Consider the following 23,765-nt stretch of genomic DNA (forward strand, 5'->3'; position numbering starts at 1 on the left):
ACTATTTTCATTTTTATTTTTAGAATACTGCTATTTGCATTTGATGAAGAATTAAAAATGAAGAAAGAAAACCAATATATTCGTTAAGACATCTACTTGCTACTACATACCTACATATTACAGGATTCCTCAGCTTCTTATTGGGAAGTTGATCAACGCTGTGGTCAGACTGCAATCAAGTTTACTTGCCTGGTGTCTTTCCATTGCCAGAGGAAATTCTGGTCAGAATGTAACAGCACAGCTCTGTCTAATTGCTATGGAAAGTGATAAACTGTCACTTGCTTTTTAAAGTTACATCTTGCTCCCCTCCACCACCACCACCACCAACAACAAAAAGACATTCTTTAAAGTGACTAGAAACCAAGCCCCTGTGAACACTTCTATTGAACATGACTCATGGAGAAGAGCTTGGCTCTGATGTGCATCAGGATTCTATAGTTTTAACTTACCTAGAAGGATTACTAATGCATCAGGCAGCGGGGGGATCAGGCACCGCCGTCGACAAAAAGTGTGCTGGACACAATGAAGACGATCAGAACTTTAACATTTCTGGCAGTGCATTTCCCACCTGTCAAAGTAATGGTCCAGTTCCCAATACACATACTTACCAGGGATCTGGCATGCTGCATCTCAAAAAAGCCAGGTTGTTGCAGTCTTCTGAGGACTGGAATGCAGCAAAGCGGAAGAGGCTGTCTGATTCCATCGTGAATTTAAATGTAAAGAAGGAAGCTTTGCTAGCTGGCATGGTTGACACGGTGCCTAAAGGCAAACAGGATAGCACATTACTGGCCTCTTTGCTTCAGTCATTCAGCTCTAGGCTGCAGACTGTTGCTCTGTCACAACAAATTAGGCAGAGCCTCAAGGAGCAAGGATATGCCCTCAGTCATGATTCTCTAAGAGTAGAGAAGGATTTAAGGTGCTATGGTGTTGCCTCCAGTCACTTAAAAACTCTGTTGAAGAAAAGTAAAGCTAAAGATCAAAAGCCTGATACCAGTCTTCCTGATGTAACTAAAAACCTCATCAGAGACAGGTTTGTGGAGTCGCCTCATCCTGGGGGACAGAGTGGAACAAAAGTCTTGAGTGAACCCTTGTCATGTGCCGCACGGCTGCAGGCTGTCGCCAGCATGGTGGAGAAAAGGGCTAGTCCTGCCACATCACCGAAACCTAGTGTTGCTTGTAGTCAGCTAGCATTGCTCCTTTCAAGCGAAGCCCATCTGCAGCAGTATTCTCGGGAACACGCTTTAAAAACCCAAAATGCAAATCAGGCAGCAAGTGAAAGACTTGCTGCCATGGCCAGATTACAGGAAAATGGCCAGAAGGATGTCAGCAGTTTTCAGCTGTCAAAAGGAATGTCAAGTCATCTTAATGGTCAGGCAAGAACATCTTCAAGCAAGGTAATGGGCAGCAAAAACAGTGCTGCGACATTTCAAAATCCAATGGGTACTGTTCCTTCTTCCCCTAAAAATTCAGGCTATAAGAACTCCCTGGAACGAAACAATATAAAGCAAGCTGCTAACAATAGTTTGCTTTTACATCTTCTTAAAAGCCAGACCATACCTAAGCCAATGAATGGACACAGCCAGAACGAGAGAGGAAGCATTTTTGAGGATAGTAGTACACCAACCACTATGGATGAATATTCAGATAACAACCCAAGTTTCACAGATGACAGCAGTGGTGATGAAAGTTCATATTCCAACTGTGTTCCCATAGACTTGTCCTGTAAGCACCGGATAGAAAAACCTGAATCTGACCAACCTGTTTCTTTTGATAATTTAACTCAGTCCTTGCTAAACACTTGGGATCCAAAAGTCCCAGAAATGGATATCAAAGAGCAAGATACCTCAAAAAATTCTAAACTAAATTCACACCAGAAGGTAACACTTCTTCAGTTACTTCTTGGCCATAAAAATGAAGAAAATGTAGAAACAAACACCAGCCCTCAGGGAATACACAGCGATGTGACAAAATTCAGTACACAAAATTATACAAGGACTTCGGTGATAGAAAGCCCCAGTATTAACAGGACTACTCCAGTGAGCACTCCACCATTACACACAGCAACCAAAGCAGACTCTCCCATCAATCTTTCTCAACACTCTCTGGTCATCAAGTGGAATTCCCCACCATATGCCTGTGGTACACCATCCGAAAGCCTGACAAACACTGCATCTAACCACTTGATGGACCTTTCAAAAAGCAAAGAATCACAAGGAGAGAAACCAGTGCTAAATGAAGGTGCACAGAATTCTGCAACCTTCAGTGCCAGTAAACTGTTACAGAATTTGGCACAGTGTGGAATGCAGTCTTCCATGCCAATTGAAGAGCCACGACCTAGCAAACCGCTGTTAAGTGTAAACACAGATAAAACTGTAGGTATGATTGACAGAATAAATAGCCCTCTGCTCTCAACTAAAACAAATGCAGTTGAAGAAAATAAGTCTTTTAGTAGCCAACCAACAGGTCCTGAACCAGGACTTTCTGGTTCTGAAATAGAAAACCTGCTAGAAAGACGTACTGTCCTCCAATTACTACTGGGAAATCCCAACAAAGGGAAGAATGAGAAGAAAGAGAAACCATCCCTAAGAGATGAGAGCACCCAGGAGCATGGAGAGAGAGCTTTCAATGAACAAATATTGATGGTGAAAATAAAATCGGAACCCAGCGATGACTTACATATTCATAACACCAACATGCACTTGAGCCATGATGCCAAGACCACCCCGTTCTTAGGGAGGACTCCCGCCATGCAGAGGAGCGCAACTGCCTTACCTGTGTCCGAGGACTTCAAGTCCGAGCCTGGTTCACCTCAGGACTTTTCTTTCTCGAAGAATGGTCTGTTAAGTCGATTGCTGAGACAGAACCAAGAGAGTTACACAGCCGATGATACAGACAAGAATCATAGAAATAGTGAACTGCCACCTCCAGAATCAAAGAGTCTTTGTACCGTTCCTAAGAAAAGGAAGCTTTATACTGAGCCATTAGAAAGTCCATTTAAAAAAATGAAAAACAACCTTGTTGATGCTGCAAATAATCACAGTGCTCCAGAAGTACTCTATGGGCCCTTACTTAACCAGGAAGAGCTAAAACTGAGCAGGAATGATCTTGAATTTAAGTATCCTTCTGGTCATGCTTCCACCAGCGACAATGAACATCGGAGTTGGGCCAGAGAGAGCAAAAGCTTCAATGTTCTAAAACAGCTTCTTCTCTCAGAAAACTGTGTGCGAGATTTGTCCCCACACAGGAGTAACTCTGTCATGGACATTAAAAAAAAAGGACACAAAAATCATGTGACCAGTAGCAAACCTGAATTCAGCATTTCTTCTTTAAATGGACTGATGTACAGCAACACTCAACCCAACAGTTGTGTGGATAACAGGACATTTCCATACCCAGGATTGGTGAAAACTCCTGTGAGCCCTTCTTTCCCTGAGCACTTGGGCTGTTCAGGGTCTAGGCTAGAACCTGGGCTTTTGAATGGGTGTACCATGACTAGTGAGAAGGGGCCCATTAAGTGGGTTATCACAGATGTGGATAAGAATGAGTATGAAAAAGACTCTCCAAGACTGACCAAAACAAATCCAATACTGTATTACATGCTCCAGAAGGGAGGCACTGCTGTTACCAGTCAAGAGACACAGGACAAGGACATCTGGAGGGAGTCTTCATCTACTGAAAGTGTCTCACAAGTTACAGTCAAGGAAGAGTTACTTCCTGCTGCAGAAACTAAAGCTTCTTTCTTTAATTTAAGAAGCCCTTACAATAGCCATATGGGAAATAATGCTTCTCGCCCACACAGTGCAAATGGAGAAGTTTATGGACTTCTGGGAAACGTGCTAACAATAAAAAAGGAATCAGAATAAAATGTAGCTGCCATCATCCAGCCCCAGATCTTTTTAAAACTAATTAGTATGAACTTGAGATCTGTATAAATAAGAGCATGATTTGAGACAAGCATGGTATAATTGAAACTTTTTTTTTTCATTTTGAAAAGTACTGGTTACTGGTGATGTTTAAATATGCATACTAATTTTTGCTTAACATTAGATGTCATGAGGAAACTATTTGAACTAGCAATTGGTTGTTTAACACTTCTGTATGCATCAGAGAACAACTGTGAGTAGCCTATGAATAAAATCTTTTGTAATAATGAATAAGAGGCATAAATTGAAATGTAAAACTCCATCCTTGTGGATCAATGCATTTTGCTGCCTTTATGAGGGTACTTTATTTTGCATCTCAGAAGTCAGTCTACATAACATTTTTAATGTCCAAACGGTTAACTCTTTAAAGAATAATTATTAAATTTTAAAAAAAAGCTCTGATTCACCTCTCATTTTCAATTCAAGAATAAATTAGGAAAAAACATACATTTTTCACTTTTGCTAAAAAAACAAAAACAGAAAAAAAAGAACACATTTATTTTTAACTCTTGGAGGTGGTTTTGTGGTTCTCAATGTGTCTGTCCCACCCCAGACCTTTTCAATATATATTTCTTTAAAACCTTGTACTATTTAGTAAAAATTGATTACAATAGAAGGCAGTTTGATAGATCCTTAAAAAAAAAAAAAACAGGCAGATTTCCATTTTTGTATTTTAACTACTTTACTAAATTAATACTCCTCCTTTTACAGAATTTGGAAAGTTAACACTTATCTTCAGGTGGTTTCCTGAATTGTTGACTATTTATGAATTTGTTTTTAATAAAAGCAAAATGGTTTTTCTTTGGACAATTTGCACCATCTCTTGTAAAAGTTCTCACCATTCCTATGGTACCTTGTGAGTCTTATGAGCAGGATTTCTTAAAGCTGGACTCAGACCATCTATCTGTATTGGAATCATCTGGAGCACTTGCTTTAAAATGCAGATTCATAGGCAGCATCTCAGAGTTACAAGCACGAGGATCTCTGCTAAGTGGATCTGGGACTCTTCCATCTGCGTCTTAGCATGCTCCCTAGGTGTTTCTTCTGCATACCGATGTTTGAAAACCATTGCTATGACTTTTCTCTGAACATGGGACTGTAAAACTATTTGATGCCTATATTTTCCCCAATACAGCTACACATAACTCAAAATTTGCAATATTGTAGTTCCTATATTGCTGTTCGTTTTGTCTTTGGAAATCGGGTTCAGAATACTTTTTATGAGAAAAAAAATTGGGTAGAAGGGACAACTTTCATATCTGGCTCAACATCTCAGGAAAATCTGTGATTATTTATGTGTTCTAATGAGTAACATCTACTTAATTAGCCTTAGGGATGGAATAACAGGGCCACTTACCAAACTCAGGTGATTCCAGGATGGTTTGGAAACTTCTCCTGAATACATCCTTATCTTCTATTAAGACCATTGTCCTATGAACAATGCTGACAAAGATTAGAAACATTTAGTTCAACCTCAAGAAAGGCACTAAAACTGAGATTGACTAAAGCAAAAGAACAAAGGGCACTTATCCATGACAGAATGTACATTCCGAATGTACAGTCACTCCCCTGGATCTATTCCTTCTAAACAATGACGCAAAGAAAACTGACAGTTATAGAAGAACGTTATTGAGCCACATGGGATTTCATTGTGGAAATAAGTATTTTTAAGTTCAAGTTTTACAATCCATAGTTCACACATATACACACACAGACACACACACATATTTTTGTTTACAATTGTGAACCAGGTAAGCAACTGGCCTGTCAAAAAATTACTGTATAGTCAATTATTAATTGGTAGGAAATTTAAAGTTGTTCTACTTGATGTTGTTTCTAAGATTTTTTATATTAAAAATAGACATTTTTTCCTAATATGATCTAAAAGTCTAAATATTTTTTTCTCAAAGTGACTTGTACATAGTTACCGGATGTCTCACAATAGTTAGGAGTGTATCTGATGCTACATTATAGAGAGGTGAAGGCACATGCTTGTTCTGACATGAAAATTCCACTGGCCAGTGAATTTATTCTCCTCCATGTCCGTACTGTGACAATCTCAATATCTATCCTGTATAAACAAGCGTTGAAGTAACTCATTTTTCTTGGTCATTGCAAAAGGTCTAGAGCCTTAGAAGTGTTTCAGAAAATTCTTCTTCCTCCGAATATTTCTCTTAAACAAGAGAGTGACATTCAGGTGGGGTGAAAGTAACCAGAGCCAACAGTGCTTTTTTTTGTTTATTTGTTGGTTTGTTTTAGTTGGTTGGTTATTTTTGTTAACAATTAAAGGAATGAGAGTATGTAATACAGAAATAAATATGACTGCAAAAAAAAATGCTGTTCTGATTTACTACACAATATTCCCAATTTCAATTTAAAGTGATTTTAAAGAAGAGCAAAGGCATACATCCACAGATCCACTTTGTTTATACATATGTAGATACAAGAATGCACATATACACATTTTCAAGGACTATTTTAGATACCTAGGCAATTTCTTCCTAATAAAGTCATTTGTGAAAGGGTACTATAGCTTTCATTGACATCAGTATGGTAGCATTACCTGTTTATTCTCTGCTACTACATATAGAAGAGTAAACTGGTGAGAGTATATATTTTATATATATATATATATGTAATATGTATATATATATATTGACTTGTTACATGAAGATGTTAAAATTGGTTTTTAAAGGTGATGTAAATAGTGATTTCCTTAATGAGAAATACATATTTTGTATTGTTCTAATGCAACAGAAAAGCCTTTTAATCCATTTTGGTTTCTGTATATTCCATGTATAAGTGTAAATATAATCAGACAGGTTTAAAAATTGTGCATGTATGTATACAGTTGCAAGTCTGGACAAATGTATAGAATAAACCTTTTATTTAAGTTGTGATTACCTGCTGCATGAAAAGCGCATGGGGAACCCTGTGCATCTGTGCATTTGGCAAAATGTCTTAAGTCAGATCAGATGTTCATCCCACCATGACAGTATTCCATTTCTGGATATGACTTCTGTGGCTTAAGATTTGTGAAAGAATGTGCTTTGAATCCAAGGGTCTTAATTTTTATTTTCCAAATCAACCACTTTGACAATTCACTTTCACGAATTTTTTAAATCCTGTTGGAAACATAATATTATACCAGGAGTATTCTAGCAAATACTGGAATACAGGCACATTACCATTCATGGTAAGAAATGTGGGGTTTACAAAGCCAGTTTTGATGCGATCTGCTCAGTAATATAATTTGTCATTTTTATTAGGAATTTAATTTTTCATGTGATGTCTTGAAACTGTACATACTGCAGTGTGAATTTTTTGTTTTTTTTTAAATCTTTTAGTGTTTACTTCCTGCAGTGGATTTGAATAAATGAGAGAACAAAAAAATACACAAAAACTGTATCGCCTCTAGTTTGAAATGACTTATTTTGTGAGCTTCCTCTGGTATTTAGATTGTCTATAAACCTACAAGTCCAGGTTGTGAAAATAGATTTTCAAAGATGTTTTCCCTCTCGTAAAAGGAAAAAGAAGCTGGCTAGCAAGTTTATAACATTTAAAATAAGATAATTATAATGAAGCTCAAAATGGCAATAAGACTAGAATTTCACTTTCCCCAATCAATTTGTGATTGAATGGCCACTACATTTTTTTTTAATGAAAAAAGATTTGTATAGTATTAAGGAAGTTGATTCCATATAAGTATACAGACTTTGTTTTAGAGCTTTTATGAATTCCCCATCAGTGTTTATTTTCAAAAGAAGAAAAAAATATTTGATCATTCAAAAGTGATTGTTGTACCTGTCCATACAGTTACATATGCAACTGTATACCACATGTGTGTTGGTTATGAGTGGTTAAATATACATATAAGTAATTTTTTTCTTTTTTAGTGAAAATCTTCTACCTTTTTTATCCTATGGCCTAGTGGTTTAGAAAAATAAATTAGTTTGACTTGGGACAAAGGAATTTTTCAAAGATGAGTTCCATTTTCTAGGACTAAAATCGATATAATCCAGGTTCTGTAGATGAGTATAATTTTTTTAAAACTGTTTTCAACTTGTAAGTCAATGATAACTAGCCTAGCTTGTGCAAGGCCTCGGTTCTATCGACAGTGCCTGCCAGGATATTAGAAATAAGTAAATAAAAGCATTTAAAAACTGGAAATTCATCCTGCTTTTTACATTATTAGTGTGTGAAAAAATTGCACTTTCTTATATATAGATGCTACCAGCAGAATGAGAGTATACAGCCATGTTTTATTAGGTTATATGGTGAAAAAGCCTGGCAAATAGGTAAAGTAACAAATGGAGGAATTTTAAGAGAACCATTGATTAGTATTCTTAGTATGAGGCAGTGTTATTTTATATGATTTAAATTCAACTCTTTGTAATTAATTACCTATGTGAAGTTTTATTTCAAGCTTATGAGTGAAGAAATAACTTTTTTAAACTTTCTAAACTGACATGTTAGACTACAGAAAATGATTCTAAATGTTCCATTATTGGGTCAACCCTTATTTTTTGTTTATTCCATAAAATGTGTAGACAAAGAATTCAGTGCTATGACATCTTTTCAGAGTAATTTGCTAGCATTTATTATTAAATTATTATTCTAGTTCTCTAGTTAGTCTAATAATATGCCATTTTCATGAAGTCATCATAATTAAGTTTAAGGCTACCTGTTCTAAATCCCTTGTACTCTCAAGTAGTGGAATAATTGGAAGGGAACTAAAATCTCATAAATTCAGCCACATTTTTGGTGTGCTCTTAAAAATGTCTGCAAGTAAATGTATAAATCTTGCCAGGAGTAACTAAGATAGCATACTTCCACCGTCAGAAGATGGTTTTTGAATATTCTAAATAGTGTTTTTCAGTTATGTTTTGCTCATTTTGAATGATAACCTTTTATCTGTGGGGATTATATGTGGAAAAGGAAAAGACCTAGCAAGCTACAGTGTTCTCTGATGTAGGGTTGCCTCTGGCAGCCATTATGGTGAAGCTTTCCATGAGCATGCTGAAATCTTGTGAAGACACTAGCACTCCATTGGGTGTACCAGCTAGCCTTGCACTATCTTCTAGAACATCCTGCCTTTGAATTTTATATTTTCCCATTGGCTTTACCATAGCATCTTTGAATCTGTAGAGTTTTTAAGGTAAATTCTCTTTACCTGGTTAAAAAAACATTCAAAAGATGAAACTGCAATGCTAATCCAAACCTTCACCAAGACCTCAAGTTCTAAACTATGATTTTCCCTTTGAATCACCTTTGATTTTGGTGAAAATATTGTAGAAAATACAGCATGGATCCAAATATGGATTTAAAAAAAAAAGCTCAATTTAGTCACAAGACTAAAAAAAACAAGACCAGTGGACTAAATGCCATAACATTGGTCAGTGAACTATGGATTTCCAGCTAAGACCATTTTCTCCTTATTCCCTAATTGTTTCTCTATTACTAGTAAACACTGTCCGTCAAAAGAGAATGGCTTCAGAGTTGTTACCCACCTTCACATCGCTCCAACCCACTTCAACTATATAAAATACTTCATTAAAAGTAAGTGGCCTTTGCATATGTCCGTACAAATCTGGGCGTATATCCATAGGACAATTTTGCTTTTTTTCTTGTTGGCAACAAAATGGGAAAGCAGCTTTTTTCATCCCTCCCTACTTCCAAAAGCATACACAGAGATACTTATCTCTTAAGTAGTCTAAAAATAGGGACTCATAACTAAACTCTAGGGATACTCCAAGCAGAAGATAACAGTAATTTAGGGCTTAATGGGCTCTGACATCATTACTTGCTCTTACATACACTTTCACTTCTATAATCAAATATACTAATGTCCCACTTTACTTAGTTTTCTGCTAATAAAGATAATCATGGCAGTCTTTCCAACATGAAGAGCAAGCGGGTCCTTTCAGATCTCTGCAGTTGCTTGTAACCATGGAAATGCCGTGTCCTGGCTGTCAAGTCAGCTTTGCCTGCCAAGTAGCCCCCTAAAGATGAGGGGATTTCTTTTATTTCATCCTGGAAATGCATGTTTGGTGAAAAGAGTAGAAGTTTTGACCTATTTTGCATTTTGTTATGCCAGAAGAAGGTGTATAACAAGAATAAATAAATCTCCAGAAATACCACTTTATTTTATCTGTGGAATTGGACTGATTGGTTATAATTTCCTTTTTATTGTGGTTCCATGAAATTAAGTTCTGCATTTTCTTTACCCAGAAAAAAAAATTACTTATTTACTATCCCTACCTCCTAAGAGAGGAAATAAGGTCTTCACTGAAATTACTCTGGTTGCATTTGACATCTCTCCGCCGGCACTGAAAATTTTAAATTTACAGTATTGGGAGATTGACTTTCAATAGCGATTGAATAGACAGCTTCCTCTAAGCATGAAGTATTAATAAACATAACTCAGTGTGATTTCTGCCCAGTATGATTTCTTCTACCAAAGAAATAGATATCTCTGGCTTCAAGACTCTCTCTTCTGGTGAATGGCAACTCCTTTGTGCAACTACTTAAAAATAAAATTTTTAAATACTGTCTTTCTCAAAGGGAATATTTCAAGGGAGGACTTGTGTAATTAGAAATATCTGAAGACAGGGATGTGTATGTTGAAGGACCAAAGTTTTATGTATGATGACCCTAGCTTTGGTCAGGATGAGCAGACTCTCCCTATATTGTTTTGTTTTGTCTATTAGTTTCTAGGAAGAAATGTAGCTCAGTGATAGAGTGCTTCCCAAGCATGCTCAAAACCCTGGTATTCATCACTAAACACTGTACCATTTTTTTTAAAGCCCTTTGCTATCTTTAGAGAAAAAAAGACTTTCCAGTTGTATATGGAGAATAATCATACTTTTATTTTCACATCACAAATAAGGAGTTTGTTTGTGAGTCTGCATATTTTAAAATCAGATTTCTTTCCATCATCTCTTCACCCTGAGGAAAATGTGTAAACCTAAGGTAATGTGATATGAAGCCATGCATTACATATGGAGTGGACACTGACTTTAGTGCTATACTTCACATCTGGAAAGTGCCTCAGATACCTATGCATTAAGACCCAAAGCTTGGCACTGTTGGGACGCGGTGGGACTTTTATGAGTTGGAGCTTAATGGGAGGTTCCCAGACCAATGGGAACCATGCCCTTGAAGGAAATATTTGAGGCTCTGGTCTCTTCCTTTTGCTCTTCCTGGCCCTGAGATAAATAGTTTTCTTCACTACCTGTTCCCACTGTGATATATCAACATAGACCCTAAGCAACAAGATCAACTAACCATAGATTGAAAAGTCAAATCCTGTGAAACAAAAAGAAACCTTTCTTCTTTATGAGCTGATAGTCTCGGGTATTTGGTTATACATTCACTTTGTAAGGGTTTCAGTGACACTTTGGAATCTAGAACTATATATGTATATATGTAGTATATGCATATGCATATATGTATGTGTATATATATATATATGCTTATATATATATATATATCTATATATATTATATAGATATATATATTTCCAGAAAACCCAAGTGGAAAAAAATTTCCCATATACCAAGTTTTCCTTCTATTATTCACATCCTGATTAGACTAGTGTGTCACACTTGTTACAATTGAGGAATCAATATTAATACATTAGTAACTAAAATCTACCCTTCATGTTGGGGCTTGTTCATATGAACTTTAAATTTGTGACATCTACCTGCCCACCATACAGTATCATCTAGGGGTGGCTGGTGCCCTAAAGTTCCCCTGTGCTTCCTTCCCGGTTCACCTCTCACTGCAAGGTCCTGAAAACCATTGCTCTCACAGTAGGATTTTTTTTTTTTTGCCAGAACTGCATATAATCAGAATTTATCAGTACATAACCTTCCATATTTGAATCTTCCACTTAGTGATAGACATTTTAAAGTTTTTTTTCCATCTCTTTTTATAGTTTTGATTGCTCAGTGGTTTTTGGGGTTTTTTTTGTTTTGTTTTTTCCTTGCGGGTCCTGGGGCTTGAACTCGGGGTCTGGGAGCTGTACCTGAACTTTTCTGTTCAAGTTTAGCACTCTATCACTTGAGCCATAACTCTACTTCTGGCCTTTATGGTGCTTAACTGGAGATAAAAGTTTCATAGACTTTCCTGCCCAGAATGTTTTTGAACTGAAATACTCAGATCTCAGTCTCCAGAGAGCTAGAATTACAAGCATGAGCCACTGGCACCAGGCTAGCTCTTTGTTTTGTATTGCTGGCTAATAATCCATTCTAGATAATTTTATTTATCTAGTTGCCTATTGAAAGACATTTTCCCCCCACCAAATTTCTGGCAATTAGAGATATAGCTGCTATAAACACTACAGTGTGAGCATTTGTGTGGACCTCAGTTTTTTTCTTTGTTTATTAACTTTCTTCAGATGACAGATAATAGGTTAGAAGCTAAAAGGAACAATCCATAGGGATTTCAAACAAAAATAATCCAAAGGAAAAAATTTAATATAGGAGAAGAGATCCACATATAACTGGAAAGGAGATGAGCAGAACTATACTGTAGGACTCAAAAGGAATGAGGATGAACTTCTTTCATCTTATATCAATCTAAAAAATAGAGGGATGCTCGTTTGTGGTACAGTCTACCTGGATATCATTATACTTATTGATTTATTTCAACGTGTTTATGTGGTTAAACTTTTTTTTCTTTTCCAAAGTTGGATATTCAGTTTGAACCTAAACACATCCCAAAGCCAATTTCAGCACATAGGACAATAGTGGTTTAGGCTGATTAGTTTATTAAATTGCCCTTGAATGTTCCTGCTAAGTGGATAACTGTAGTTTTCAAGATTTGCTGACAGTTTCTAATCCACTAGGGATCACCTTTATTTATGTATTAACAACCTCTGCAAACAGATTCTTTTACATTCGCTAGTTCATGCTGAAAAACTATTTTTTCTCTAAATGGTAGTCCTTGAGAAAATCATCTCTGCTTCTTTCTCATCTCTAATGTCAGAATTACTGTGTTCAAGAGTGAGCATGTCCTAGTCCCTAATTCATCCCTGGGTCCTTGCTTCCTTTGATTTAGCGAGAGAATTCTCTCAAGTTTGTATCTCAAACATCTGTGTTTTTCATTTTGTTTTCTCCAAGTAGAAGTTTTTAATCTTCTCTTTCACCAACCCCTATCTCTAAGGAAAAGGCATGGCAAAAGTAGGGAAATATCACTCTGTGAGTGTAACAACCAGAAATAAAAAGATTAGGATTAGCATTCATAGGTTAGGAGATTATTGTAGATAATATAGGCAGGTAATACTTGCAATCAAATGTCTTCTTACAAGAGAGGAACAATGGTACAAATTCACACAACCAGGAGAGGGACCACAAGCCAAGGCATGTCAGCAACCATTAGAAGCTGGCAGAACCAAGGAACTGATTCTTCTGTAGAGAGTTTGGAGGAAGTATGTTCCTGCTGACACCTGAATTGTGGCTAGTGAAACTCATTTTGTATATCTGGTCGCCAGAAAAGTATAAAAATAAATTTCAGTTGTCTTAAGCCACGTTAAAATTCTCTTGTTTCTCTTATTTGTGTCAATTTGTTCCAGAAGTCCTAAGAATCTAACATACCATTTACTACCACATAGGAAGTAAATAAAATACAGAGAAGTCTATTTTAATACTCCAAATTTTCTATCTCTAGTATCTTTGTTGGGTCGGTACGGGCACAAAATAGATTGGAAAGCATTTTTAAGGGTGTGTGTGTGTGTGTGTGTGTGTGTGTGTGTGTGTGAGAGAGAGAGAGAGAGAGAGAGAGAGAGAATTCATTAAATATCAAGTGCTTTTTGTCCTGTGAAGAAAAATAAAGCCATGATGAGATTCTGGTGCTTCAGATATTTATATTCTAAGTTGAGATTCTCAAGAATTCATGAGAACACACATCTATATAAACAGCTAGAGCACATACAGAGCCTGTGATTTTTCAATGTCTTCCTTCAGGTATATACTTTTGATACTGGTGGAAATTAAGAGCACATAGACATGAAAGTGAAGTTGGGTTCTTGGAGATATAATTGCAGCTGTGAAGTGGCAAATAACAAGGAATCTCTGATAAGAGAACCCCAAAGATGCTAAAGAAATAGGCTAATCTCACTGTGGAACCTAGGGTGTCATAAAATATCAGTGTGAACTGGCTTCCTTTTTCCTTCCTTGTTTAAAACTGTTCCTTTATTGTCAAGGTCTAAAAAAAGGCAAGACGTAACGAGTGAATCTGCAGTGATGTTTGAAAAATATGCCCTGACATATTTGGAACATACCCACTGTTCAAAATCTGCCAGCTAAGAGAAGCTGATTAGAACCCCTGATGGCCCATGAGGAGCCCTGTGCAGGTGCCTGTTACCTGCTGCCATCAGCCCTGTCTTGAGCCAGCATGGAATAAGAGTATCATCCAGTGGCTTCTCATCTTTTTATGCACATCTGACCAGGAGCCAGTGACTGTTGTTGATATAAACATGAAAAGAAGGTTGTGCTGGCTAAACAGTATGAGAAGACCCTCTCTTACTTAGCCTAAGACTTTAGCTGTGCCTTTTCAGTGAAAAAAAAATCATCATCTCCTTTTTGAAGGCCCTCTCATTTTTGTGTGTATCTCTTTATTTGGAAACATTCATTCTATGTCCATACCTCCCTTGAAATGTAGAGTGAGAAGAGACATAAAGTGATCATTTCTGTTGGTGTGTGGATTGAAAATTGAAAAAAAAAATCATCTGTTTGGCCAAAAGCCCTGTTTTCCATCACCACATGGTGGATTTTAAATATATTTATACCTCCATTTCCTTCCTGAGGGTGAAAATAAAAACCTGCCAGATTTCATTTATCGTGTATCATTTTTATACTATAATACATTCTGAACTAAATCATTAATGTGATTATAAATAATAAAGCATACAAAAGGTTCTCTAGGAATGAAATGAGTCAAAATGGAACAATTGATAGTGTGTGACAAAGGAGCCATGATGCATGGTTTGGAGAAACTGTAGTCAGAGTAGCAGCAATTCATACATGTATTCATTCATTTCACAAAATATTTATTAGCACCAACTCTATAAAAGCACCGAATAAGGTCCTAGAAATACAATGATGAATAAGACCGATCAGGTATCCATCTTAGAATTTAAGTGCAATGAAGGACTTACAGGGAAGAAAAACTGCAATGATTGATGAGTGTTCTCACAAGGGATAGTAGGGAAGCCTCTAATCCAACTGCAAGCCTCGTCAGGCTTTGCAGAGGATGTAATGTTTTCCTCAGAACTTACAGAATGAAAATAGAATGAACAATGCTTAGGAAGCAAAAGAAAACCAGAAACCTATGAAGGCTACTGAAATAGTAACCCAGAGGCCGAGCTCTGAAGTTATAAAGGTAAAGCTCAATTTCCTACTGTTAAATTTAAATTTGGCACATCTAAGTTAGGTTTCAGGGAAGATGTTCAGCAAAGAGTTGAATGGTTGTTACTGCAGGAGAGAAAAAGTAGCCAAAGTGATAGGTGTGGGAGTTGTGCACATACAGATGATTATTGAAACCATACAACTTTAGTGATTGCTCAGGAGCCTTGGAGGTAGGTAGGACGAAATAACCATGTGCAATGGTGTGGTGTGTCAAGGATTGAGAAGGAGGTGATCTTGCAAAAGAGACAGCCAACAGAGAAGGATGCATAAGAGAATATGTGTGAACGAAGCTGAAACAGGAAAGTTTGAAAACGGGAGGACTGTAAAGGAGATGATCAAGAAAATGTGACTTATATAGAATGGATTTTACTCATCTTTCAGAAGGAATAATTTATATTTGCAGAGAAATAGATGGACCTGGAAAAATATGCATTAGATGAAAAAAAATCAGGTTCAGAGAGACAAATGGTGCGTGCTTTCTTTCATATGTGAAAACATCATGTGCATGTATAACAAATTTACTAAAGTATGGTACGTTCAGGGGAGGATTCCAGTGGTAACACCTCTGAACAACTTTTGAAGAGTTTAACAAAATAAATACCAGGAAACTGAAATATGTTTTATCGGAGATGGAGAGAGGATCAAGGGAAGAGAGGGAAGATAAATGGAGAGAGGGAGGGTGGGCAAATATCATTATCTTTAATGTACTTATGTCAAAATGGAATCCTGTAACTTGAAGGTATGTGTAGAGTTGAGAAAGATGGAAGGAAATGATGCAAGGGATGACATTAACCAAGATGCATTGCACTTACATCATGATTTGTTGAGCTGAAACCCTTTTGTACAACTATTTAAAAATATTGATATAACAAAAAAGAAGAGAGGTGATACTAAAATACTTTTAAAGGAAAGGAGGAATGGCCCACATTATCACCTTGATTAACAGTATATCTAATATACATTATATATTTATATTGTTTTCTTATATATCAATATATTATTGATATGTAATATTATGTATTATATAAGCATACACAATATTATATACATTATATATTATATACATCATGAAACTATTTTAGTAATTATCATGGTTAAGTTAGTAATCATCTTCATTTCCAAGATTTGTCTTTAAAAACATAATAAACACAATTTCAAAAGACTGAATGCCATTTTTAAAGATTTTATTCAAATTTGGTAAACCATTTCAAGTATAAATTAAAATTTGTATTAACCAAGTCAATAAATAACATCTCCCAGTCTGCAGCTCTTTGTCATTTAAAATGTTAAGTTCAAATAAAAACTCCTGTGGTAACATCCAATGACAAAAGCAAAGTAATTTCTGTATCTTTGTCTTTACAATCTGTGCTGTCATTGTTTACCTTGAAGCTACTGATTACACATTGGATGCTGACTGCAGGGTGTATACTTCAGGGTTGGAGGCAAACTGTGCCCAAAGGCAACTTGAATGACTGAATCATTATTAATTTACTTTTGAAATGATCTCATGTGGTTGAGTCCAGAGGTGTTTTGGGTAGACTGTGTAAGTGCCAACTCCTGAAACTCACTTTCAGGGATTCATTGTAATAATATCTTATCATACATTATGGAAGGATTGATGATCATAGTGTGCTTATTTGAAGTTTGTATACATACACATATATACATATGAGTTGTGATAACATATACATCCAGTAATGATATATTATTAAAATGCAATCGTAATAGTAATGTTGATCAAATAAGGGAGGAAGCTTTTATATTAAGTGTTTAGCATTGCTGGTGTGTTAGTATCATCAAAGGCTGGCTTACAGGTTTGTTTGTTTTTTTTTTTAGTTTTTATTATTTTTTAAGCTTTATAACAGTCTACTTTTGTTTGCCTCTGCATTTGAGGAGACTACTCTCACCACTTAGTCTTTAATACAATGATTGCCTAGATGATAAGCAAAATGAATTCTGAAAATCCCCCATATAGACTTCATAATAAGATCATCAGTTACCTTGACAAGGACAGTTTCAGAGTCATGGTAATGGTGAAGCCATGTAACCCACGGATGAGAAACGGGTAGGTGGAAAAGCAGTCTGGATAGCAACCAAACTCACTGGGGTCAATTTCTCCAGCTCCTGGCTTTTCCTTATCAGGCCCTCTCTGTCTCTGCTCATGTACTCTACTCTGTAAGCAAATGGAACTTGGCCACTCTTCCCATGGGTGCCATCAGGACCTTCCCAGTTCATGGGACCTTGTAGCTACTGATCTCTCCATTTGAAATGGTTCTCCCTAGTGGTTCGTTCTAGCTTGGCCCTCTACCAATTCTCAAGGTCAGAGACCCAGTAAAGTGGCCCTACTCCCATGGCTGAACGCAGAATTCATCTAGTTTGCCCTACAACCTCCATTTTCACATCTGACAAACAAGTGCAATGTATTTAGTATTTTACTTCGGTATCAGTGAGCACCAAAACTGTCAGTTTTTCACAGAATGTTTTGTTGCAGGATCCAGTAGGGAAAGGAAGAATACGAGATCAAACAAATACTTGAATAAATATGATACAGAATTTTCTGTTGCTACTCATGGTAAGTAGAACTCACACTGCCCCTTTGGCTCAGCACCTAGCAGAGTACCCCTAGGGCTATAGCCCTGTAATAGGCAAGCCTGCTTAGTGTTGCAGCTCAGGGCACTCATTGCTGCCAGCATTGCAGCTCTACTGCTAATGTGGCTGGAGTCCCTTTGGGTTCTTGTCTCAGGAAATTGATGGGTGGAAGAAGTCCAGGACAACAGAAGATGAGTGTGAAGAAGGTTATTCAGAAGAGAAGTATCTTGCCTGAAGTCTACTACCTCTTCTGCTTTGTCTATCACATGTTCTCTCAGCTGGTTGTTCATCCTTTCTTCTTTCAGGTCTCTCTCTCTCTCTCTCTCTCTCTCTCTCTCTCTCTCTCTCTCTCTCTCTCTCTCTCTCTCACACACACACACACACACACACTCTTGCTTTCTCTCACTCTCTCGCTCTCTGTGCATGTGTCAATGTGGTTCTGAATCTAGTGGGATCTTATAACCTGAGCTGTGCTCTGATTAGTTGCTCCTATTATAATAAGATGTTTTGGAATGTACCACTTTATTGGTCAGTGTTGATTGGTTGTTAATTCCTAATCATAGTCCTTTTGCAAATCCTCTCTGCAGAGTCATGGGAAAGTTAGTTAACTGAGTAGGGGCATAGGCGAGGCAAAGCAAGAGGTTTCTAAACAATGTCTCTTTGGCATCTGATTTCCCTTGGTAGGCCAAGATGCTGTCCAGGGGGCCTGCTCCTCACTATTTTACTCTTTCAAATACACTTCAAAGCAACTTGAGGCCTTTAGTTCTATTCATGAAACCACAGGAAGGCTGTTTGGTGGCCTCAGTCACAGAAGAAGATGGGCATAGGCACATGACTACCTAAATCTGGAAAGTCTCATAATAAAGAAATCCTATCAATGTGTGGTCCACATTCTTACACCTTACACTCTCACCTCCACTGAGATTTCTCTGGTCCTCCTGTGGGTTTCTCTTTCTGCCACTGGCACATAGAAGGGCATTTTGATTCTGTAACTAAGAGGAAAGCAAGGTCAGGTTCAGCCAAGAGCAGTTTTGTCAGCTTCATCTAGAAAATCACTTGAGCAAAGCAGAAGTTATTGTTGCTTTAATCTGTCCTACTTGCCTGGGAAGGGCTCTGTTGGTTTTTCAAAATGAATGATTCAGATGTATCTAAGTATTTACATTTGTTCAGGGAAAAATGAAGGTTTCGGGATGTAATTTGATGCATACCTTTTCCCTTAGTGCTTCAGTCTCTCATTCCTTGTGCTTTTGTTCCATGTTCAATGACACGGAACCAGGTGGCACTTGACACTCTACAGCTCTAAGCAGGTCATTGTCGGCTCCAGAGTCAATCATTTGCCTGAGGCCAGGAAGGGAAACTAGGTTGTGACTTCATTTCCTAATTCTTCAGATGAAGGGTTTGCCTCCTCCTCCCCTCCCTACATTCTTGGTTCCTAAGTTGCTCTGTTTGTGAAATGTAAAATGGGACATCTGTGTCTCTCTCAACACATGTGAACTTACAATCTTGTTGATAATGGAGATGCTTGAGGCTGGTGTCCTGGATATAATATTTGACCATGGAGCTCTCCAAGCCTACATACACTGATTCAGTGTGACTCCAACAAGAGCCATTTAAATATTTGCAGTGCAGTTCTCTTTAGTGAGTTCCACTGAATGAAAAGTTGAATAAATAGTGAGAGATCAATTTCTATGGAAGAACAATAAGACTCAATAGTATCTTTTTAAATATGTCAAATTTTATGACTTTCAAATATTAGAAAAATCTTCACTTCCACCTGCTGGGTACTATGAATGTGCCCTTTTCATAATGGAAATTTTCTGGGAAACAAAGCTCTTAATTTAACAGCTGAGCCATCAACAGTGAAAGATCCACTTAGCTGTACAGACACTGTTTTTTTTTTTCTTATCCAGTTCCCCGGAGATGGGTTTGCTGATACATGTCTAAGTACTTTTCTTTACTCTGGCTTAGTCAAATCTTGTGCAAATTTTTCTTACTTATTAGTAAATCAGCTAGACTTGTGAGAGTCAGGTCAGAATGAGAATAATAGGATCTTATGTGGTGGTGAATGTTTGGCAAGGGAGAATGTTCATACTAAAATGAAACCTGGAAAATGTAGTGAGGGAATAGAAAAGTCTTGATTCCAGTCCTGTCTTGGCCTTAAAGTTACCATGTGACCTTACAGAAATCAATTGATAAAATCTCTGTTCCGCACTTTCTTCATTATTATAACGAAAGCATAGGATTAAATCAATAATGTTCAGTGGTGCCCTTAAAAGCCAGAGTCTTTCTGGAGATATTAGATGCCACGTGGCTTATCTTTCCTGTGCCTCTAGTCACTTTCCATTTCCTAAAGAGCTGGCATAAGACTCTGCTTTGATTTTAGTTTGTAGTGTTGCCAATTGACTTTAGCTTTGTTACTATTTATGATAGACTAGAAATTCTGCCTTTCACACTAACCCTGTTCTCAACCTCCTCGCCTTTCAGATTGAGTATCCTAATTCAAGGGTAAGCTTAAGAACCACTTATTCTAGGACACTTCTTTTTTTTCCTTTTAATCTAGCCAATTCATATATATTGTGTCTTTCTCCAATCGCTAATTAAATAAAACTTCCTTCCTCCTTTATAATGTTTATTTCTCTGTTGTTCTTGGCTCAAGGAGATTGCAAGTTTCATAGTACATGACTATGTTAACCTGGCAAATATCTTCCACTTACGCACAACTCAGGGAAGCCTTTGGCCATATTTTGCTCTTAAGCTTGTGATTCATGACTGATGAAACAAATTATGGAATCTTGTTGGCTTTTCACAGATGCTTTGTAACTGAGGTTGATCTCAAGATCTAGTTCTGGTTAATGAAAGTCTGTATAGGCCAAAATAACAAAAGTTTTTATTCTCTTTGGGGAAAACTCCTTTCTCATTCTTGTTTCACTGATACCTGGAACAAGCAGTAGCCGTATTGCAACTCTGAGGCACCAAAAATGAGGAAGATGCCCAAGGAATTTCACAAAACCAAATAACTTACTTAACTCTGGAGGTATGTTTTCTTCATATATATATATATATATATATATATATATATATATATGTAAGATTTTGTAGTTGGATCATTCATTCATCTGTATACAAATATTTATTATGTAAGTGTATAAAACACATTAGAAAACTAAAATATAGTTTCCTATATTCCCAGAAGTTATATTCAGTTACTCAGTAGTACAGGGAAGTAGATGAGACAAAAAGCTAAAAATAGCCACAACAAATAAGTAAATTATAAGTGATATTAGAAAATGGTACATACTATGAGAAAAAGAGACAGTTATAAGGGACAAGGACATTCAAATTAGGGTGAAGTATGGTTGCAACTATAATAGTACAGCTTTAGAAACTGACATCTGATGTACAAGTTATTATGTCGAAAAACGAACTTTACAACTTTGGTGGGGGGAGAATGTGAAGGGATGGGAAGGAGAAACAAAGGAGGAAGCTACAATGCTTGATAAGAAATGTACTCATTATCTTGCCTATGTAATTATAACCCCTCTGTACAATATTTTCACAATAAAAAATATGTTTATAATAAAAAAAGAAAATGACATCTGAGCTGATTTGAAAGTGATGATATACTTTGTTATCTATATGTCTTGTGGAATATCCATTTGGACATTGGATGTAACCAATGAAAAGACCTAAGGTAGTTGTAAGCTTAAGCTGCCTGTAGGGAACAACTATTGCTGAAGTAAGTATAGAGGAGTGTGTGTGTGTGTGTGTGTGTGTGTGTGTGTGTGCCCGCGTGAGACAGGAGGGGGAGAGGGAGAGGAAAAGGGAAAGAGAGAGTGGGAGAGGGAGAAAGAGAGGGAGAGAAAGAAAGATAGAATGTAAGCATATGATTTCTCATGAAGAAATCTATGGTCATTGTGAGAAAGAACTTGATGCTTTTTCCCTCTATGAAATGAGTAGTCATTTGAAAAATTTAAATATAATTACAATAACGGTCTGACTTCACTTCTGACAAGAATAACTGCCTTGCCCTCTTAAAAAATGGACATAGGAAAAAGCCAGGGAGAAGTAGGGAGAAATGGATGACATCACCATAGGAATCTAGTAAAGATGTGATGTTTGTGGATTAGAATGGCAACAACAGAAATGTAAAGAGATGTTTTCTTCTTTTTCAGGGTAAGTTTTATGGACTCAGATCTCTTAATATATTCAAATGGAAGTTACAGAGAGTCCTATTATTTGGGGACAGTAAATATGCAGTAGAGAGAAAGTAACTATCACTAATTACAAAATTTTAGAGTGCTTTATTTTGTTTCTGGCAATATTAAGGTTCATATTTTGTAAGCAGGCCTTCTATCACTGTAGCCACATATCCAGCTCTTTTTCCTTTGGTTATTTTTTCAGATAGGATTTCACATTTGTCAATACCTATCTGGACCACAGTCCTCCTATTTACACTTTTTTTTTCAGACCTGGGATGATGGACACATTCTACCATGCTCAGGGTTTTTTTTGCTACTTTATTTATTTTTTGCCAGTCTTGGGCTTGAACTCGGGGCCTAGGCACTTCTGAAGGATTTTTGGTTTATGTTCCTCAAGTCTAGCACTCTATTACCTGAGTTGTAGCTCTACTTTCAACTTTTCTTTTTCTTGCTCTAGTTGGCTTCAAACTGTGATCTTTAAATCTTAATTTCCTGAGTAGCTAGGATTATAGGTATAAGCCACTAGTACCTGTCATGTATCTGTGTGTGTATATGCATACATACATATATATACATGTATTATAAAATTTTATATACATGAATAGTTAATAAAATATTAAAAAACACATACTAAGTGCTAAACTCTATATTTACAATAGTGTTTACAATATAGTTTCTATTCTTGTAAAGTTTTATAAAGATTTTCAAATAGAATTCAGAAAGCCAGAATATAGTAATTTTAGACCTAGAAGAAATCCCTATGATTTTCTAATGATGAAATTGAGACATAAAATGGGTTAAGTGACTTGGCCTTGCCCTGAAAATGGAAGTTTTTAAAACTTCTGAGTGGCATTCTCAAAGAATTATAGTTGTCTGGAAAGAGAAGAGATGGGGAAAGATGGATTCATATTAATTAGCAAGTTTTCCAGGAAGACAGACACCATGTTAAAGATTAAATCAAATAAATATATACAGATTTAAGTGAATCTTAGAACTTATTTACGTTATGTTAAAAACTTGTTTCAATCATGCAATGGAGAAAAAAAAATAATGTGTACCTGACCAGACATACCCTGCTAGTAGACCTGTCCTCATATCAGAATTGAGCTAAAAACACAGGAAGTAGCTGGTACCACCTTGCTACAACAGTTCCTACTACAAGAGAAACCATTTTTTTCCTACTGTTGAGAAGGATAAATTATACAGAATTCTTTTTCTGTCATTTCAAAATCTTGCTGAGAAGCAGCTCAGCTTGCAGAGATGAGAACTCAGTGGGCAGAGAATACAGTGTAGATGCTGGAGCATGCCTTCTGGTAATAAAGCTCTGCTTTCCACTTAACTATTGTAGTTTAGTCTCTCTGAGCTGTTCATGGCATTGAGATGGCACATAGTAGGGGCATTGTAAAGATCGTGTTAATTTACGTAAATCACTTAAAACGGCATCTGGCATATAGTAAGACCCAAATAATTCTTACAGTATTATGTATTTTTAAAGTAATGAGATTTGTGCAATATTGGCTGCAAATAGTTTACAATTCTAGGCAAGTGTGAATGGTAATGTTTCTGTGTCTCCGCGTGCTCTTGAATAACAGAAACAGAGCAGTGTCTAACCAATACTAGAAGCAAAGCACAGTCCTGAAAAA

General features: G+C 36.7%; 1 protein-coding gene across 1 annotated transcript; it reads left to right on the forward strand.

Annotated features, from left to right (window-relative positions):
- Window positions 1–78: 78 nt before the first annotated feature.
- On the forward strand, window positions 79–6,823 carry Nrip1 (nuclear receptor interacting protein 1). Its single transcript, XM_042676709.1, has one exon. It carries the CDS (start codon window positions 390–392, stop codon window positions 3,861–3,863), a length of 3,474 nt encoding a protein of 1,157 aa, XP_042532643.1. The 5' UTR covers window positions 79–389; the 3' UTR covers window positions 3,864–6,823.
- The last annotated feature ends 16,942 nt before the right edge of the window (window positions 6,824–23,765 follow it).

This window comes from Dipodomys spectabilis, unplaced genomic scaffold, assembly GCF_019054845.1.
Source record: "Dipodomys spectabilis isolate Male_0828 unplaced genomic scaffold, ASM1905484v1 ptg000032l, whole genome shotgun sequence".
NCBI classification, from domain to species: Eukaryota; Metazoa; Chordata; class Mammalia; order Rodentia; family Heteromyidae; genus Dipodomys; species Dipodomys spectabilis.

Coding starts and splice junctions, on each gene's coding strand:
- Nrip1 (XM_042676709.1), top strand. CDS start 390: ATGACTCATGGAGAAGAGCTTGGCTCTGATGTGCATCAGGATTCTATA.